This window comes from Erythranthe guttata, chromosome 4 (genome assembly GCF_056151865.1).
Source record: "Erythranthe guttata isolate IM_541 chromosome 4, IM_541, whole genome shotgun sequence".
Taxonomy (NCBI): Eukaryota; Viridiplantae; Streptophyta; class Magnoliopsida; order Lamiales; family Phrymaceae; genus Erythranthe; species Erythranthe guttata.
The window spans coordinates 2414481-2433156 of NC_142536.1; the positions used below are offsets into that span (position 1 = coordinate 2414481).

General features: G+C 36.7%; 4 protein-coding genes across 8 annotated transcripts; 1 reads left to right on the forward strand and 3 right to left on the reverse strand.

Moving 5' to 3' along the window:
- Positions 1–225: 225 nt before the first annotated feature.
- Positions 226–5718, forward strand: LOC105951482 (actin-related protein 2/3 complex subunit 1A). Of its 2 annotated transcripts, none has more exons than XM_012974939.2 (16): positions 226–816; positions 923–1015; positions 1103–1188; positions 1477–1553; positions 1702–1796; positions 2195–2264; positions 2701–2770; positions 3163–3236; positions 3328–3367; positions 4089–4170; positions 4381–4469; positions 4564–4649; positions 4735–4795; positions 5007–5122; positions 5265–5323; positions 5402–5718. In XM_012974939.2, the coding sequence occupies exons 2-16, from the start codon at positions 946–948 to the stop codon at positions 5464–5466; spliced, it is 1140 nt and encodes a 379-aa protein (XP_012830393.1). In that variant the 5' UTR covers positions 226–816; positions 923–945; the 3' UTR covers positions 5467–5718. The 2 variants fall into 2 exon arrangements, with proteins under 2 accessions (XP_012830393.1, XP_088672495.1); XM_088816369.1 differs by having other exon boundaries at positions 685–842.
- A 624-nt stretch (positions 5719–6342) lies between these two features.
- On the reverse strand, positions 6343–10011 carry LOC105951473 (putative pectate lyase 8). The gene is made up of 7 exons (XM_012974927.2): positions 9768–10011; positions 9398–9454; positions 9209–9283; positions 7450–8092; positions 7248–7351; positions 6983–7121; positions 6343–6901 (listed from the first exon to the last, which is right to left on the reverse strand). Exons 1-7 carry the CDS (start codon positions 9851–9853, stop codon positions 6677–6679), a joined length of 1329 nt encoding a protein of 442 aa, XP_012830381.2. The 5' UTR covers positions 9854–10011; the 3' UTR covers positions 6343–6676.
- Positions 10012–11921: 1910 nt separating this feature from the next.
- Positions 11922–12497, reverse strand: LOC105957608 (zinc finger protein 7). The gene has a single exon (XM_012981549.2). The coding sequence runs from the start codon at positions 12495–12497 to the stop codon at positions 11922–11924; it is 576 nt and encodes a 191-aa protein (XP_012837003.2).
- A 1374-nt stretch (positions 12498–13871) lies between these two features.
- SGT (UDP-Glycosyltransferase superfamily protein) lies at positions 13872–18573 on the reverse strand. Of its 4 annotated transcripts, none has more exons than XM_088816372.1 (15): positions 18187–18524; positions 18093–18143; positions 17760–17941; positions 17297–17536; positions 17070–17181; positions 16538–16708; positions 16385–16448; positions 16171–16228; positions 15897–16074; positions 15587–15717; positions 14949–15051; positions 14775–14851; positions 14594–14641; positions 14344–14493; positions 13872–14236 (listed from the first exon to the last, which is right to left on the reverse strand). In XM_088816372.1, exons 3-15 carry the CDS (start codon positions 17904–17906, stop codon positions 14057–14059), a joined length of 1659 nt encoding a protein of 552 aa, XP_088672498.1. In that variant the 5' UTR covers positions 17907–17941; positions 18093–18143; positions 18187–18524; the 3' UTR covers positions 13872–14056. The 4 variants fall into 4 exon arrangements, with proteins under 4 accessions (XP_088672498.1, XP_088672500.1, XP_088672497.1 ...); XM_088816374.1 differs by having other exon boundaries at positions 17297–17519; positions 18187–18475; XM_088816371.1 differs by having other exon boundaries at positions 18093–18573.
- Between the last annotated feature and the right edge of the window lie 103 nt (positions 18574–18676).

Consider the following 18676-nt stretch of genomic DNA (forward strand, 5'->3'; position numbering starts at 1 on the left):
TTTTTTATTTTATTTTTATATGGAATAATCAATTAGTGCAAATTACGGCCAGCCCTCCAAAGTAAGGCCAAATTACGACAACTCTCATGCTTTTTGGGTAATTTCAATCATTGCTTAATTATGTATTGTCTTATACATCCACTTTTAGTGTCAAATTTACTTATTGAGGTGTGTGATTGAAATTATCTAAACATAAAGGATTTCTTTGTAACTTGACTTTAGCTGAAGGGGTGAGCTGTAATTTGTCCTAAACAACTATTATGAAACAATTCAAATTCTTAATTCATATTATTTATTTAATTAAAAAGACACGTTTCCCCTTTCCATCTTCCGCCACTACCGCCACCACCACCGCCACCGCCAACTATTGCCGCCATCACCGTCGTCTCACATTCTTCTCTATTTTTCCTTCTTCAGTTTCCTTCTATTCTTTCGCCCTTCCTATCACCTCTTCTTCCGATCATACAGCGTCGCTGCCACCACCTCCGCCTTTAGCCACCGCAGCGGCGCACCACCTCCCGTTCTTCTCATTCTCTCTTCATGTTCTCCGATCTCATTTCCATTTCACTCACCGGCATCTAGGGCTTTTTTCGGGAATAATAGTAACGAAGAAGGGTATATTAACTGTGACATGAAGGCTAATTTGGTCTTTTCACTCGATCCATAATCGATTTACTCACATCAAATTACAATATTGGGCCGATCGTCAAGCCCAACCAAACAAGCCCCTAATCTGCCCCCGTCGTGTCGAGGTATACCTCCGATCAGTAGTCATTTCGGAGTTGAAGATAGCTACAAATTACCGTACTCTACAAGGTTTGCGTTGATCATCTTCTTACCGTGTACAAATCTGACCTATCTACTCGATTTGCTTTTTTTTTTTTTTTTTTTTTCAGATTCTAAATTTTCCTCGATATCTCAGTTTGCAGGTCAAAATTAGATAGTATGGCATCGGTTTCAGTTCATCAGTTTGCTCAGTGCATCACTTCCCATGCTTGGAGCCCAGATCACTCGAGTAAACCCTCTTCCGCAAATTTTCCTTAAATTTTTTTTTGGGTGGATCATTGAATTGGTTTTAATTTGGTTATTTTTCAAATGGTAGTGATAGCATTTTGTCCGAATAACAACGAAGTACATATCTATAAATTGATGGAAGGCAAGTGGGAGAAGATCCATGTTCTTCATAAGGTAAACTGGAACCAATTTTTTTGGTTGTATTTTGTAGTGTTCTGCGAGCTTCTCAATTGCTGGCTTCGATTTATGATCAAATAATTGGGAATTATAGTGTTTGTTTAATTGTTTATGGGCCTTTTTTTTATTACAAAAAAAAAAAAATGTGATGATCTAGGTATGTTAAGTTAATCTCCAAGTGCGCAAATACGAAATTGTGTACTCGTGTTAGAGAATGGAGAGGCTCTGACTATGGTTCTATTCCTGTCAGCTTTTTTTTTTCTTACTGTTTTGTTTTGGCCACAGCATGATCAAATTGTTTCCGGAATAGATTGGAGCACAAGTTCAAACAGAATAGTTACTGTTTCTCATGATCGGAATTCGTAAGTGACCTTAGCTTCAAGCACTACAAATATTCTTCTTCTTTTATTCTAAAATTTTGCAAGTGTTCTTGCCCGAAATTTCATGCAATTACCAATTTTTTGTTCTTTCAAGCTTTAGATTGACATATTTAATTCAACTTTGTTTTAGATATGTTTGGTCACAGGAAGCGACGGAGTGGGTGCCAACTCTTGTTATCCTCAGACTAAATCGTGCAGCACTTTGTGTACAATGGAGTCCAAAAGGTATGGAAGTTAACTATGAGGCCCTTTCGTCCCCTTGTCGTGACATTTACAAACACTCCCAACTTCTAGAATAAGCAATTATTCTTAACTTTACTCTGTCACCAACTTGTACCTATTTAAAAGCTTTTGCAAAGACCACCGAAAGATTGATGTATTTTTGCATGGTATAGTAATTGTATTAGATGTATGCCTTTGAGAGTTCTTATTTAAATGATCCTATGAAATACAGGTTATTCTCACAGGTTTGTTGGGAGAATATTTTTTAAATGACCCTATGACTCACGAAACATGCTTTGGTATTGAAATTACAAGATCTCATTTGGGATTTCTTGCATCCTAAAATTATCAAGTGGTGAATCTGATCCAATCTTCTACCTATTTCATTGTATTTCTTTCAGAAAACAAGTTTGCTGTTGGAAGTGGGGCTAAAACTGTTTGCATATGCTACTATGAGCAAGAGAACAATTGGTAAGTTTTCCTAGGCCTATGTCTTATTTCTCCCACCTTTTAGGTGATGTGTCATATCAATATGTCTTATTTCTCCCACCTTTTACGTGATGTCTTATACCAATTGTTTTTTTTTTTTAATATTTTCTTGCTTGAGTTAATCCTGCTTACTATCTTGTTTGATTATCATGAGTAATGTTTAACTTGTATCAAAATAAGGTATACACGATGATTCTTTTCAGCCGCATCACTACCAGTTAGATGGTGAATTTTCTTGAACTCATGATTGACCTTCTAAGAGAGATGCCTACATGTCCTTTGTGATATTTATCATCTTTAAAAATCAGGGTCCATATACATATCTTTTGCAATGTGGGATTGCATTATCTTTGTGGAAGTCTTCATTGACATAACTGTTTCTTTCATTCTCAATACATGTCTGTTACACTTTGCACAGGTGGGTAAGTAAACTTATAAGGAAGCGGCATGATTCTTCCGTGACGAGTGTTGCCTGGCATCCTAACAACGTGAGTGTTTCTCATTTTTTTATACGCATTTATGCCTAAGTTCCGGTGCTCAATTACCTTCAGATCCATGCATGTGCTCCCTATTGCTTTCATATCGCTTCCAAATAAAAACTTTGATATGTCATACCAGTCATCTTTATTTAAGAGGAACAAGAAAATTGGAATTTAACTTGGAATAAAAATGAGTTTTCAATGAAAGCAAACTTTTGATTAGAAGAATGAGAAAACCTGTATGGAAGATGTAAAAAAATATGTTTCTATATATTTAGCCATTGTTCTCAAAGCAATTATATAGATAAACAAGTATTGGGATTCAGGATATGATATCTAATTAAATTACTAAAGTTTCGTTTTCATCGAGCCACACTTTAGTAATTCCATTTTGTCTTCAGATATTACTTGCAACCACATCAACAGATGGAAAGTGCCGAGTGTTCTCTACTTTCATCAAAGGTGTAGACACCAAGTATGTTTCACTAAAGATACAGAACCTTCTCAGTCCTTCGCGCTCTCCTCATTTTCTAACCGTCTACATGTTTTCTGTGATAATGTTACAGGAACCCTGCAGGTTCTTCTACCGATTCAAAGTTTGGAGAGGTTTGAATCTGTTCTTTTTGGTAAAATAAAAATTCCTGGTTACTGATTATTGGAGAAGTCTTATTATTGATTGCTAAGGGAGTTATTAAGTTCACTACATATACGAAAAATCTGAAAATAATTTGCACTAGGCATATCAAAGGTTATAAATCACGTTTTTCATTACATAATCAGGGAAAAGCTCAAGTATTCTGCACCTTAAGTGTGAATTTGCTTCAATTTTGAGTATCTATATATAGCACGGAATAAATTTTTGTCTTCCGCAGTATGTGCCATTTCCTTAAACTTATCCATGGGCATAAAACTTGAGAATCTGTATTATATGACTTTTGACCATTTAAATAGTTCCACTCTGCAGTGGCATTTCTTTGTTGGCCTTTTAATATGACTTAGTGTGCCCACATGATTATTGTATTGGTTCACGGCATTTTAAAAATCCAATGTTCTCATAGACCTAGGCTTCTTCAACTAAGAAATAAAGCACAAAAACGATGGTAATACCAATTGAACCACCTAAACGTTCAAGATCTCAACTAGAAAATTGTCGAAGCACATAAAGATCTTAAAAAATTGTAATGAATAAAAGAGTTGTTCAGCATGCATGATCTTTGTACCTTCCTATTTTTCACAAAATATATGCATTCCTTTACAGCACATCATTGTATGCAATGCGGAGTTGATAAACTCTAATATCACTTTGTTCTTTTCCCCCTTGGAGCAGCAAATTATGCAGCTTGATCTCTCATTGAGTTGGACATTTGGTATGAAGTGGTCCCCTAGTGGGAATACCTTAGCCTATGTAGGTCAGATTTTCATCACTTTGCTTTGTTGTCAGAAATTATTCGTGTTAGCACTTCTACATCATTCAGAACTTGAAATATAAATTTTTACACCCTTAATTTTGGTTGATATTGGATTAACTTAAAAACAATTAGTAAAGTTTGAAATAGTAAACCAAGTTCAACACTTCTGTTGTCTTTTCTGATGTTCTGTTAACGGAGATAAAACCACAGGTCATAATTCGATGATCTACTTTGTGGATGATGTTGGACCTTCTCCATCTGCTCAGAGTGTAGCATTCCGAGATTTGCCCCTTCGAGATGTGGGTCAGCATCCATTCTTTCTCTCATCTTCTTTATGGTGACGATATTGATAAAATATTGATAAAAATATCTTGATTGATACGTCTGATTTAGGTTTTGTTCATTTCTGAGAGAATGCTTATTGGTGGCGGATTTGATTGCAACCCCATGGTATTCATCGCAGATGAAAGGGGATTATGGTGAGTTTAGCTTTTTATCTAATATACTAGTCTTGTTTTCTGATTGGCTATTTTATTGCCTTATTTTTGGTCTTGTTTCTTATAGGAGTTTCTTGAGGTTTCTTGACGAAAGAAAACCATCTTCAAGTGCAAAATATAGCTCACAGGTATTTGTATATCTTAGCCTCTTCTGGTCTAATATATTGCTCTGAATATAAAGAGGCTGGAATTACTATCGATGGTATATTTAATCCAACCACTAAAGTCCACTTTATATGTATACCGTCCAACATATTTAATCTGGACAGACATCAACGTTATTTCTTGACTGGTATACTGCTACCTAATTTTTCCATTTCCTTCCATTTTTTTTTCCAGTTGTCAGAAAAATTTGGCAAATTATACAATCAATCAAAGTATAGCACTAATGACACGAATGGAACTCCAAGAACACGTGGTGGTGGTGGCGGTGGTGCTCATGAAAACTGTATCACGTATGACCTTTGCTGCCTTCGTTTTAGTTTTCCATTTTTGCCCTTTACCTTTTCTCTTGCCTTCACAACTTGCAAGGGAACTGAAAAACACGGTACAATAGACCATAACTCTTTATCCTTATTCCTTGCTTCCAAATTGCAGTTCCGTTGTGCCCCTCAAGAAAGCCGGTGGTACTACAATCACCAGCTTCAGCACTTCAGGTTTGAATAACTACAGCTCGAATTTGTTTCTACAAAATTAGACAGATTGTGACTTTTTATATGATCGAATAATAACAGGATTGGATGGCAAAATAGTCATATGGGAATTAGAAAAGCAAGAAGATTTGTTGGAATACTTGTGAGGATGAAGTGTGTTTTGCTAACCACATTCAAAGGGCTTGTCCTCAAATAGCCTGGTGTCCATTGTGTATCATTATTCCTGTACTTTATATAGGTTGATTTACCGAAGCTTTTTGACTAAAATCCTTAATGAATTTTATGCTTGTAGAGCTTGTAATTTCTTGGTGGTATTGGCTTTTTTGTATGATTGTATCCGTCTCTGTAATCGTTGGAGGAAAAATAAGTTGATCGGTTACTTGATTTTACATTTTTAAGTTTGCATATCTTTGTAATATATATATATATATATATATATATATATATATATATATATATATATATATATATATATTAGTATATTACAATTACGATGATATTTCCATCAGTATGGGGGCTCCCGGGCCAATAATAGAATGGAATTATTTTCTTGTTACTCCGATATTAATCGTGAATTGAGTTTTAACATGCATTTGTTGCAATCCAATCCTCAATGATCTGTGATGTCGTTTTTTTCGTTTTTGGAAGAACAATTGTTGCACATACATCCAAAGCTAACAGTTTTCTTCTACTTTCATATTAAAAACGAAATCAAAACAAAAAGTATTTTTTTTTCTTTTCTCTTTCTCTGTGCAGTGAGTTTCGAGTTCATCTCAGAACCACGAAATTCGATCTGAAAACAGGGGAAGAGGGAAAGAAACAGAGTATCTTGTACCCAATAAAATGACTGGCCTGGAAAAAGATGTATGAGTGTGGAATGCCTGTTCACATGTCTCTCCATCATCTCACATGAGTTAATTAAGATACATGTTTTATATATATATATATATATCCCCATGATCTTGTCACATGGGTTACATGCTCCTATTTCTCCTTAATTGGTACAGAAACCAATCAAATTCCAAAAGTGATATTGCATTCAGTCATGAGAATGGAAGTATATATATATTATTTATAACTGGCAAAATTTTACAAACAACATGACAAACTCTAATTACATTACAGACAACAACTCTTCAAACTTACAAGAATTTACCACTTTGAACTACCGACAATGATTAACATGAACAAATAATGGGATGATTGAAGGAACAAATGAAATAACAGGAACAACGCTTCTGTGCCGGGCTCAAAAGACTTTGAAGCAGGCCGAGGTTGATCGAATCGAGAGTAAAAATGGCTATAGATTTTACTATAATGCTATATATAATAATAATAAAGACCTTTTTTTTTTTATTAGCATTGGACACCTTTGCGGCAGTTTAGTACACCAGCATCAGAGGTAAGAGTCGAAACCAACGAAGAAGGTTTGGCGGCAAGACTTGACGCTCTCGCATAGCTGGCGGAAGCACCACCGCCCGATGGGGTGAAGTAGGCCCCGTTTAGAAGAAGATCACCCTCTGATCTCCAGTTCCATTCCTTCCATTGGTTATCATCTGAATTCACTATTCTCTTTGTTACCTGTCACAATAATCAAAGTAAAGTTTCGATTTTTCTTCTTCTTCTAATCTGGTAAAAAAAAAAAATTAAAAGAAAAAGTACCTCTTTAGTAAACTGGTTGTTGGAGGCAAGAAATCTGTTGCCCTGGCTGTTAATGGTGGGATTAGCACTACCACCAATAGCATACATCTCCCAAGAAGTGTAGTCATTGTTTACCACATGGAAATACCCATGTCTGCACCTGCATATATCCAAAAAAATTATTTATATTTCAAAAATTTAATGTACAATATTAACAAAATATTGTGAGTTTTTATTTATTTTTTAAAAAATTACAAAATTAAGGAGTATGGTGTATTTAATTTACCTAGGCATTCTCTGGGTTAAGCCTTCTCCGAAATGGTTGTAGGCAACAGTCACCTGCATCACCTTGTCTCTCGTGTTCGAATCGCTGTGCCCCAATAGCATAACCTAATTTAATTTCAAGTAATTAATACATTCAGCTATTGAAATTCAAATTTTATTAATTTTGGAGATATTATTAAAATTCAAAAACCACCCCAACCAACCTCATTGTGTTGAGTGAAGTAATTGTTGGAGATGGTGATGGCGGTTGATCCCATGATGGCATCAATCAGGCCATCGGAGCAGCTGGAGAGCGAATTGTGGTCAATCCAAACATGACTCGCCCCAAAAATCGAGATCCCGTCGCCGTCGGCCATGGTCCTCCACCCGTAGTGCGACGGCGAGCTCCGCACCATGGCGTTCCCCGTCGGCTTGCAGTCGTGGATGTGGAGGCCGTGGACGATGACGTTCGTCACGTACTGGATCGTGATGCACGCGCCGTTGGCGATGTGGACGTTGGCGCCGCGGCCGTCGATCGTCTTGAAGCTGTTCATAATCAGCTCCTGCTTTAGGGTTATGACCATGTCGCGCTTGAACACGATCCACAGTGGCCGGTCCTGGATCACCGCGTGCCGGAGTGTCCCCGGCCGGGGGTTCACGGCGTCGTCGTCGCTTGGGTCGGTCACCACGTAGTAACGGCCGTCTCTGCCGCCGACGGCGTTACGGCCGAATCCGATGGCGCAGTCCGCCAGCCGCTTGCGGTTGCGGATCCAGTTGCGATCGCACCGCCAGCAGTCGTCTATGGGGTTTCCGGTTCCGCATGACAAGAACCCCAGCTTCCTTCTCTCCGTACTGTTCCGAATATTCCTGATTTTTTTTTTAATATTATTTAAATTGATTAATTATTTAAATATGTATTATATATATAAATAAAGGAATCTGATAAATGTCGTTCGAGCTTTAATAATGTCGTTTCAACTTCAAACGTGATTTTGATCATTTTTAATTCCAAATTTTGCAAAACCCAAAAAATAGAATTTGTAGTATTCTGAGTTAGTTTTCTAATCCAACTTGAATCACCAAAATTGGATGTCGGATGAAAAAGATATGCATGAATCAATGGATACTGCCCACAACTTTAAAATGTAAGACTCATTCATGCATAACTTTGTCACACGACATCCAATCTAACGGATTTAAGTTGGATTAGAAAGCTAACCCAAAGGACAACAGTTTTCGTGTTCAAATTTTGCCAAAATCAAAATATAAATATGTCAAAATAAGGTTCGAAGTCAAAACGACATTAATAAAATTGAAACGACATTTAAAATTTCAGATAAATAAATAATATGTCTGTTTTTTGTATTTTAGTGGGTAAATAATAAATAGTTAAATGCAGGCAGTGGGACTGGACCCGTGTACATACTAATCGAAGAAAAAGTGTGACAAAAAAGTCCAAAAATCAATTAAGAAGGGGTAAAATAGTAAAATAAAAGAGTAATACGGACCATACGGAAACTGAATCATATTAAGTTGGTACTATAAATGAAGAAAATTGGGAATTAAATGCATTGTCTATTCACTATTGAGGTGCGGCAATTAAATTGAAATGCGTCGGTGGATCTTACTTACTCCATTTAATCAATTTTTATAATTTTATTTAGGTCAGTATCTAATTCATTTCGTCAATAATTTTAACTAGAGCAAAAATAACAAGATGAATAAAAAATAATAATAAATAAATAAACATGAAAGTATGGCATATACTGCAACAAGTAACCATCACACAGAATATAATTTGTATCTAATATTAATTCTGGGTAGGTAGAAAATGCGATGCATTTAAGTGTGTGTACTGTGTGAGAAGATGTACGGATCATGTGAGTGTTACATTTCAAGGCTAAACTTTATTTTTCTAATATAGAAGAATATAAATAATAATGGGGGTAGCATTTATAATTATAAAGAAGATAAAGGACTTACGATTCAACCATGGCAGCGATAGCTTCTGGATCATCTTCTGCATGTTCATGCTTAAGCTCGCCGCTTTCATCTAACCTGTGAATATTAATTCGGCGGAATTAATAAAAAATTACGTTACAAAAATGTGTAATTATCTATAACATAAACAGAAGAAGATAAATTGAAAATTCAAATATAAATCTAACCAACCTGTCCGCCATTGTTGAGTTCCTCAAGCTTTTCACGTGCGTACTTTCATCACCAGTGCTGTAAAATGACCAAAACACCTGTATGAACTCAAATTGTGCAAATACGTACAGAAAAATGTGGCAATTGATAACAGAGCACTGTAATTAATTAGGTTATAAATCCTCATTTTAAAATCATTTACTAGATTCCAGAAATACAACCACCAATCGGAGAATTAAACCAATTTGCAGAACGGAAAAAACGAAAATTAATTAAATTTCGAAGTGTCAGAAGCTTCACGAATTCTGAGATTTGAGCTTCTTCACAGAATACAAAACGACACTCTTCATACCACAAAACGACACAACTATTAGAATCACACTAAAAATACCTTTCTGATCTCACGGCAAATGCACCGGAAAACATAATCGCAGTCAGAAATGCACAGAGAGCAATAATCCTCAGAGAAACCGCCATTGATGCTTCAACGGTATAATGTACTTCGCTAACTCTCTCTCTCTCTCTCTCTCTAAACGGAGTTTCTCTCTCACTAAATCTGCAGATGTATCTATGTGTGTGTGTATAGATGTTCGCAGAGAGCAGATGGAAGGAATATGATGAGTTAATGAAATGGCGCAAGTCCTGTTTTTATATAAGAGAATGAAGAGAGAGAGAGAGAGAGAGAGAGAGAGAGAGAGAGAGAGAGAGAGAGTCCACGTACAAAATGGTATTTGCTCCGTATTTTGCCTAACTTCATTAGACTTGGACTTAACCACAGTTAGGTTTTTTATTAGGTTATTTCCAATTCAGTTTAGCCCCCCCGCCTTAATTTGGGTGCTTTTATGAGCTTAAAAAACAATTAGTTTGTACTTCTTTATCTTCTAGTAATAATTTAGAAATAATTATGCAATAGTTGACTATACTGAAAGATTAATTGTTGCACTAATTACCCATTAATATAAGATTAATTATGGTAGCATAGTGTTCAAGTATTATTCATCCGGAAGGGGCAGTCTAGATGGTAGTTAGTTGAAATTTGAAAAAAACATGTCATGTGTATAGAATATGTATTTATAAATATTTTTTAAAAATTCATATATTTCACTTCTAACTTCTGTAGCACAAACACCGAAACAAACATGGAAACGGCTTATCCCGATAATGGGGATACGGGAGCATTTGCTATTTAAACACGTTTCTAACTTTCTAGAAATCGCAAAATGGACCATAAGGTGTCCGGCATATGTCCTTGAGTGTTCGACACGAATAGTGTCTGAAACGCGAAAACGTTAAGAAGTTGAAGTTTTCGTGGTACATAGCTTCTAGCTGTAGTTTTTATTTTACTAATTTAATTTCGAAAGGCCTAAATTAAATATATAATGGTATTATACCCAAATTGTACGCGTAACTCAGCAAATATTCATGGTCTAAATTGTCTAAAGAATTACCAGTTCTAAAATTTTGACCATACCATGAGCTACGTAGTTCTTAGTTGACCAGACCATGACTTATTATTTTGTTCGGCGTAACTTGGATTGTTAATTGAATATTATACTTTTGTTTAGTCAAATAATATAATAAAATTGTTGAATACATGGGTAAATATAAATACTATATTGTTGACTTTGGATCTTTATTATATTATAATTACAGTGGAAGGAACACTGCCAAAAGAAAAATAGAATTCTACTAAATTTTAAATTAGATCTTAGTAGTGAATAGGAACCAAATATTACTGATCCAAAAAAAAAAAAAAAGAATAGGAACCAAGTATTTTAGTAAATAATTAGTATATCGACACGCAATATATAATTCACGAAATACACCTGGGATGTAAACCTCATTAAGTGTAAAACTGTAAGTCGTGTGCGACAAACTCAATCTTGATATATAATAAATGATAAAAAAAATTGTATTTAGTTCGGCCTAGAGATGAGAAATTTTGTAACTCTTTTCTTTTAAACGGCCCATAGAAAGGCCCAATTGGCCAATAGGACCATAACAAAATTTATTTTTAAAAAAATATATTATATATAATCAATAATAAATATATAAAATTATATTTCGTCTCATAATTGTTTGTGGATTTGTTCGACCCTATACCCGGTGATAAACACCGGGTGGGTCTTCTGCTACAACGTGTAGTTTTTTTGTATTTTATAATACATTCACCGCTAGGGTTTACCTTTAGGAGTTTTAGAAAAATAAAAAAAAGGACACGTGACAGCAGAACACCCACCCGGTATTTATCACCGGGTGTAGGGTCGTAGGAGCCTTGTTTGTGTGCTTCTCCATGTATATTGAATATATATTTGTAACTAACAATGCATTACCTGCATCATCAAATCCTAATAATATACTTGTACATACTAAATAACTGTCTCAGTTTCTTTTTAAGTGTCTTTTATAGTTAACAGCAAAACACAATCTAAAAGATTTGTTTATTATAAAGAATATAATTATACTCTAATAAAATCATTGAAAAAAAAAAAAAAAACTCTCCCAAAACATACTCAAAACTGAAACCTCGTACTTGTTTCTCTCTCTACAAATGAAGAGACAAGTCAAGCTTTTGATCCCTATAATCCCCACGGCCAGGGCCGCCGCTCTTCGGACAATCCTGCCCATACTCATTGCAACTAATTACACTCCTGTCCCAAAAAGTGGATCTCTTCTCATGAACCACGTGCTCCGCACTCTCTTGGTACATCTGATGCTCCCCCATGAAACCCCCACCGTACAGCACAACATTCTCGAACCTCGGCGCGCCGTTCGATCCGAACGGATCGACCACCATCGGCCGGCTCTGGAGCTGGCAGAGGCTGCCGCCGTGAGGGTTTATGTAAGCGGAGGGATGGAAAATGCCGAAAGGGTAGCTCGGGGAAGAAAACACCATTGACTGATGCGGCGGCGGCTGCGGGATTGGAGTGATGTAATGATCGGAGGAGGAGGAATAAGACCTTCGCTTCTTTCCGGCGGCGCTCCTCTCTTTCTTGTGGGCGTTCTGGTGGCCGCCTAATGCTTGTGAGCTGTGGAACTTTCTAGAACAGTACATACATGGGAAGTATTTTGGTGTGTTGTTGTTGTTTTCTTCTTCTGGTTTGATGTTTGGTTCGCCCATGGTCAACTTTTTTGAATGGAAGGGAAAGAGTTTAGGAAGTTAAATTACAAGGTTTGGAATGTGAGAAGAGATGTGTGTGTGTGTGTGTGTGTGTGTGTGTGTGTGTGTGTGTTGGTACAGTGTATCCTATTTATAGAGAATAGTGCATTTGGTACAGTGTATTGTGTGTTGTAGTGTATGGGCTTTTGTTAGAGCAGAAGAGATAAGAGAAAGATAAGTGTTACATGCAACTATGCAGGTTTCTGAATACTGAGGCAAACACTCTGATTGGTGTGTTTCTGTTTCTCTCTCTCTCTCTCTAGACTCTCTCTCTTTAGAGAGAGAGAGAGAGGGGGAGATTGGGAAATGGAATTGATCCATTTTCTGACAGTAATGGCCTCCAGAGGAAAGGAGTTGTTGTTTTGAATTTGATGCCTTTTTTCTTTTTTTCTTTTTTTTTTTTTTTTAATTTTGAAGTGTTTGGTTCAGTGATTTGTTTGTGTATTCTAATTATAATAAATTTTTACAAGTGTTGATTTGTTGTTAATTGTAATAGAATCAAATTCATGAAAAAATGTGCTGATTAGCAGGTTCTACACAGGTTCAAGTAATCTGTGCATGTATCTAGTAGAGTAGCCCATCAATTAAGGACCATTTTTGCCACTTGTCAGACTCTATATTTACCACATTGCCCTGCAATATTTGTAATTTATACTTTTTATGTACTTCTTATTGAGATATATAAAGAGTTACAAGAACGAATAGATAATAGAAATATTGTTATATATATATATAGGGATGCAGATGAGAAATTGAATTTATTGAGGTAATGAGATGGATGGGGGATGGTAAATAAATGGGGATCAGAATGAACAGAGAAATAAATGTAGTTGTAATATGGGATGGATGTATGTATGTGCAAGAGTTGGGTGATTCAAAAGCTGATCTTTTTGTCCAACTCTTTCCCCATTGGTTGTTAGAGAGGTGTGAAATTGCCCCTCTCTCTCTCTCTCTCTCTCTCTCTCTCTCTCTCTACTCTCTCTCTCTAGGATGAATAAATAGTTACTGGGGCAGTGAAAGTAAGATATATGATCTACTTACTGCAAAAGGCAGAAGAAAACAGAGTGGTCCATTTTCCCATATTTGGCATGTTCCTATGGTTTCAAGTGACTACACCTTTTTTTTCTTCTATCAGAGACATAGTTAAGGAAGGTCTGCTTTACTTTGTCAGCTCTCCACAACTCTTCCCATAAATTCTTTCTTCTTTTCCAATATATATATATATATATATATATATATATATATATATATATATATATATATATATATATATATATATTATATATATATTCAGTAATATTATGAACCTCTCTAAAAGGTATCCTCACTTAACAATTTGCCCTTGAAACCCCATTCTCTGCACACACATATCAAGAAACACAACACTTGTACAACAATCACTCTACAGAGTCAGTTAGTAATGCGAAACAGGAACGTAAACGAAAAAAAATGATGCGTAATGTCACCAAATATTAATCAAAATTAATAAATTAAATAGCCGACAAAGAACAATCGAAAATCTAGGAACAACCAAAGCATTGACGTACAGAGAAAAGGCTCGACGGTGTTGACGGTGTAGGTTCTGGAGAATCGGGCTCGAGTTTTTTACGAGGAAGATGTTTAAGGAACGCCTTCACAGCTCCGGTAACTCCGTCTTCATTTTCCATGGCCTTCGCAAGTTCAATTGCACGCTCTTTCACCTGTGCATATATATATCGATCTAGTTTATGTTCGAGCCAAAAAAAAAAAAAATCTTGTGCTTGTCAAGTCAAATGCACGTATGAAGATCAACGTTCGATATGATTACCTTGGGGTCTAGCATAAAATTGATTGCGTCAACCAATTTTTGAAGCGAAAATTCGTCGACTGGAATTGGAGGAGGACCCACGCCTCTGGCGTGGACTCTCTCTCCCCAGAAAGGTTGGTCGCCGAAGAAAGGGATGATAGTTGTTGGGCACTGTACGAGACGGAAATAAATAAATTTACTCCATTTTAGTTATCGAGAAAAATTACACGAGCAGAAAGTTCGAGAACACCGTTTCATGTAAAATCATTACCGCAGCTTTAAGACCAGCGGCTGTTGTTCCTGCACCTCCGTGATGCACCTAAAAACAGATTGAAAAATAATAAATGCCTTCTTACAAGGATCAATATAGACAAACAAGATTTTGCAAAGTACTTTTCGAGGCGTAATTGGTTATTAATTGTTAAAAAAATCATCTTAAATTGGAAGCTAACCACAGAAGCACATTGCAAGAAAAGCCAGTCATGAGGACAGTTATCCAGCAGATAAACGAAGTCCTTTTCTTCTGCCACTGAGAACAATTATTAAATTTTAGATGAGTTGGAAACGAAAACGGAGATCGTGAGTAGTTAGTGGATAAGATCAAAAGAAGGAAAAGAAGCACTCACAGTTACCAAGACCACCCCAGCCTTTGTTAATAATGCCCCTCTGATTAGTTATTTCTAAAGCTTCGACAATGATTTGCGTCATCTTCTCTGGTTCATCGACAGGCTGAAATGGTGAAGAGGAAAAAAAAAAACAGTTGAATTTGGCGATGGTAGTTATTTTGAGAGGAAAAAAGAAGGCACGAACACGTTTATGCGAGCATTTGTACGCAAATACAAAAGACCAGGATGTAGATGAGAAACAACGAAAAAAGAAACAATTTGTTGCCAACAATAATTTTCCACCATCGATATTGTAAATGCAAAAAACCTCTCCCAATTTAAGTGAATGGCTTTTATCAGTGATCACTAGTCTTCCCGACATTCATACCATAACAATAATAGGTCAAACATGACACAAAGCAAACTTCAAACAATATGTCGAATCAATCCCTAAAATCAAAATCCAAGGAAAGAGTAGTTCTAACTTCTAACTGACTCGTCTAATCGATTCATTTATCTTCCCGACAAAAAAAAACCATAAAAATATCAGTTAGGAGCAGGCAGAAACACTCTTTTCCATCTCTTATTGATTTCTAATATTTGGAGAATTGGGGATAAAGAAGCTAGTGTTCGAATACGAGGGAGTTTAGGTTACTCACAAGGCTGCCAAACCCAATATATATTGGCTTTGGACCAGCGTCAAGCCAGTTTAGAAGTGGCTCGGGCGGCTCGTAATTTGCTGCAAGATCAAGGAAGCAAAATCCAACTACATCAACTTTCGGGCCCCAATCTGCAAGAGAATATAACCACAGTTAGCAGCTATTAACTTAGACATGCAATGGAAATGGAACTGTCGTGGATTAAATACAAGTTTAACAGAAGTTGGAAAAAATAATACAAGTTTTCGTTTCACTATGAAAAAAATGCTTAATTTGTTTCGGAATAAGATGGTTCCGAGAAAATGAACACCTTTCGGTTTCGGAACAAGGTGAGGACTCCAGATATATCCGTGCGGAATATTGGACTCGGAGCCCTGTGATCCACTCAAATATGTGACTGGCCTTAGCTTCAACTTTTTTTTCCTAACATCGTTTATCATGTCTCTTATCCCTAGCCAAATCAAGGAGTCTACAATCTGGTACGATAACTGCAAATACATGGAAGCACAACGACGAGTCGATGAGAACTTCTTGAACAATAACGAAAATACAAATACAAAATAAAAGGCATTCTCGAGGCGCACTCTGTATCCAGCTGATTGCTTCACGCGAGATAAAGGATGCGGGAATTCACTGGTTGGCCTGGCAGGGAGAAAAAAATATCATTCACAAAGAAGAGAAGGTAAGTAATTAAAAAAAAAAACAGAGATATCTGTTAAAAGTTTCGACGGAATCTTAGTTCTTTCGCCAAACCAAAAGGGAACAAATATATTTACGGGAAAACCGTAGAAGACTTACGTCCACGGCATTGTGAAAAATATATGAATAGGTATGTTTAATGCCTCTGCAACATGTGTATGTCCTGTAATAAAACAGTTTTTCCATTAGTCAATATATCTTTGCGTGAGATCTTTAACATAACGCTTGAGAAAGAGGACCACGTCATCTAACCATAAGCTGGAGGGTTAGCGATAATTGCTTCTGCCCTGAAAGGAACCCCGGAATCAATGTCGGGCTCTTTGCATGCAGGAAGTAGAGAATAAATTATTTCCTTCATTTGGTTTCTTTGTACGGGGATTTCCGAAGGTCCGGATGGTAAAAACCCTTTGTTCTTAACCATGTCTACAGAAGAAAGAGTACCGAGCCATCAGTTTATTTCTTTAATCATTGACATACGGTCACAGCCACTAATAAATAAACAAACGCAGAAACTCGTTATAGATTTCCTATTGGCTTGGGGAATCGTAAAAAAATTGGAATCTATTCTGCAAGATAATAAAAAAGAACCAACACAACTAAGAGGATCGAGAAAATGATTTGAGGAAGGAAGAAACGTGGAAATGGCACAATAAATCACAATAAACCACAAGTATTATTTTCCGTAACAAAAAATCCGTAGACATGGTATATAAATCAAAAATCACGAGACCCACTGGATATCAGAAAGTCAGCTCCAGCAGAAGAAAAGGCAGTAGAAACATACATCCTGCCAGAACTTTCGGATCACCACCAAGGGGATAGAATTCCAAACCAGAAGTCAAGACGAACTCTTTGAAATTTGAATGTGTAGCCAATCTAACACGATGGCCGTAATCCTGCATCAAAGCACCCTTATATATAAATAACTTCACGAGAAAAACCCTTCATTTTTCGTTTAAAGGCTTTTAAATCAACAAAACGAAAGTCATTGAAGTAAATAGACTCGTATACCTGCAGTCGCTTTCCGATTGCAACAAATGGCTGTACATCTCCACGAGTCCCTACGATAAGCATTACAATTTGCAATGGAGGAATGTACTGGAGATCTGTTGCATCGGTAGTCTCGTCGTCAACTTCATCGTGTATGCTTCCGGTACCAACTCGAAAAGTTTGCGGTCCAACATCTCCTGGAAATTCAAATTCTACAGTCCCGTCGTTTTTAACGGTAGCTATTCTGTTCAACAATGTTAACTGCAGTGTTTTAAATACTTCACGATATCCCATGTATTATTCTGATTAAAAATCTCAGACGCAGTTTTTTTTTTAAAGGAAATTAAATAAAAATATTTTTCGAAAAATCTACATTACAACTGCCTTAGGTTTCGTAATCCGACAAATAGCAATAACTTCTCCGATAAAGACGCAATCCAACAATTCTGCAAAACATGAACAATTTATTACACAATTTATTTACCTTCTGCTGTACAGAGATTTGATCATCGAAAATCTGAGCAGCATCTTCGGCGAGTATGTCGTCGTGTTTTTGCGGCGTTTCGGTCTTGGATCGTTCCAACACAACAGGAGAATCTAACTTCCCGGAATTCAAAATTTCAGGGGGCATAGTGTTTACTCTAGAAATATTCGCGCCACCACTCCCTGTCAATATTAATTTTAACCACCGATCTCAGATAGTCGAATTAAATAATTCCACAAGCATAAACAATTAAAAAAATTCCACAACCCTATCGTTCACTCGCTTAATCCTCGAATTATGAAAAAATAAAATAAAATAAAAAATTTACTCAACCTGAAAAGTTGCTGCCGCCATTGGAAGGAGGAGCGGCGGCGGTGGCGGTGGCTGGGGCGATACTATCAACTGAAGTAGCGGTAACATCAGGGGCATCTTTCTCGAACTTGACGGAAACTTCACTAGAACTCGAAGAAGAGCTGGCTTCTCCAGGCTGAGCCATCGGTGGCGGCGGCGCCACCGCCACCGGCGGACTCCGCGTATGAGCCAGATCTGCGGAACCTTCCATAAACAATTACGGATGGTTTTCTGTATGTATAGAAACACACATAGTGTGTGTTCGAGTAGAGGGAGAAAAGGTAGAGTCACGTTCAAAAGTGGGAAACTCTGCTGGAAACTCTTTAGAAGAAAGATAAGTAAACCGCTCTGCGACTGAATTTTCTGAATTTCTTGTCGGAGTATTCGAATATTCAAATGCTACGGTCAGCGCGTGGGTTGAATTTCCTGTCGGAGTTTTTTATATTCAGACAAATATTCTAAAGGGTAAACTACAACCAACCCCAACCCAAGGTACGACGAAAAAATTCTACTTGTTTGGATAATTACATCTATCCTTTAACTACGATTTTTTCTTACATATCCAC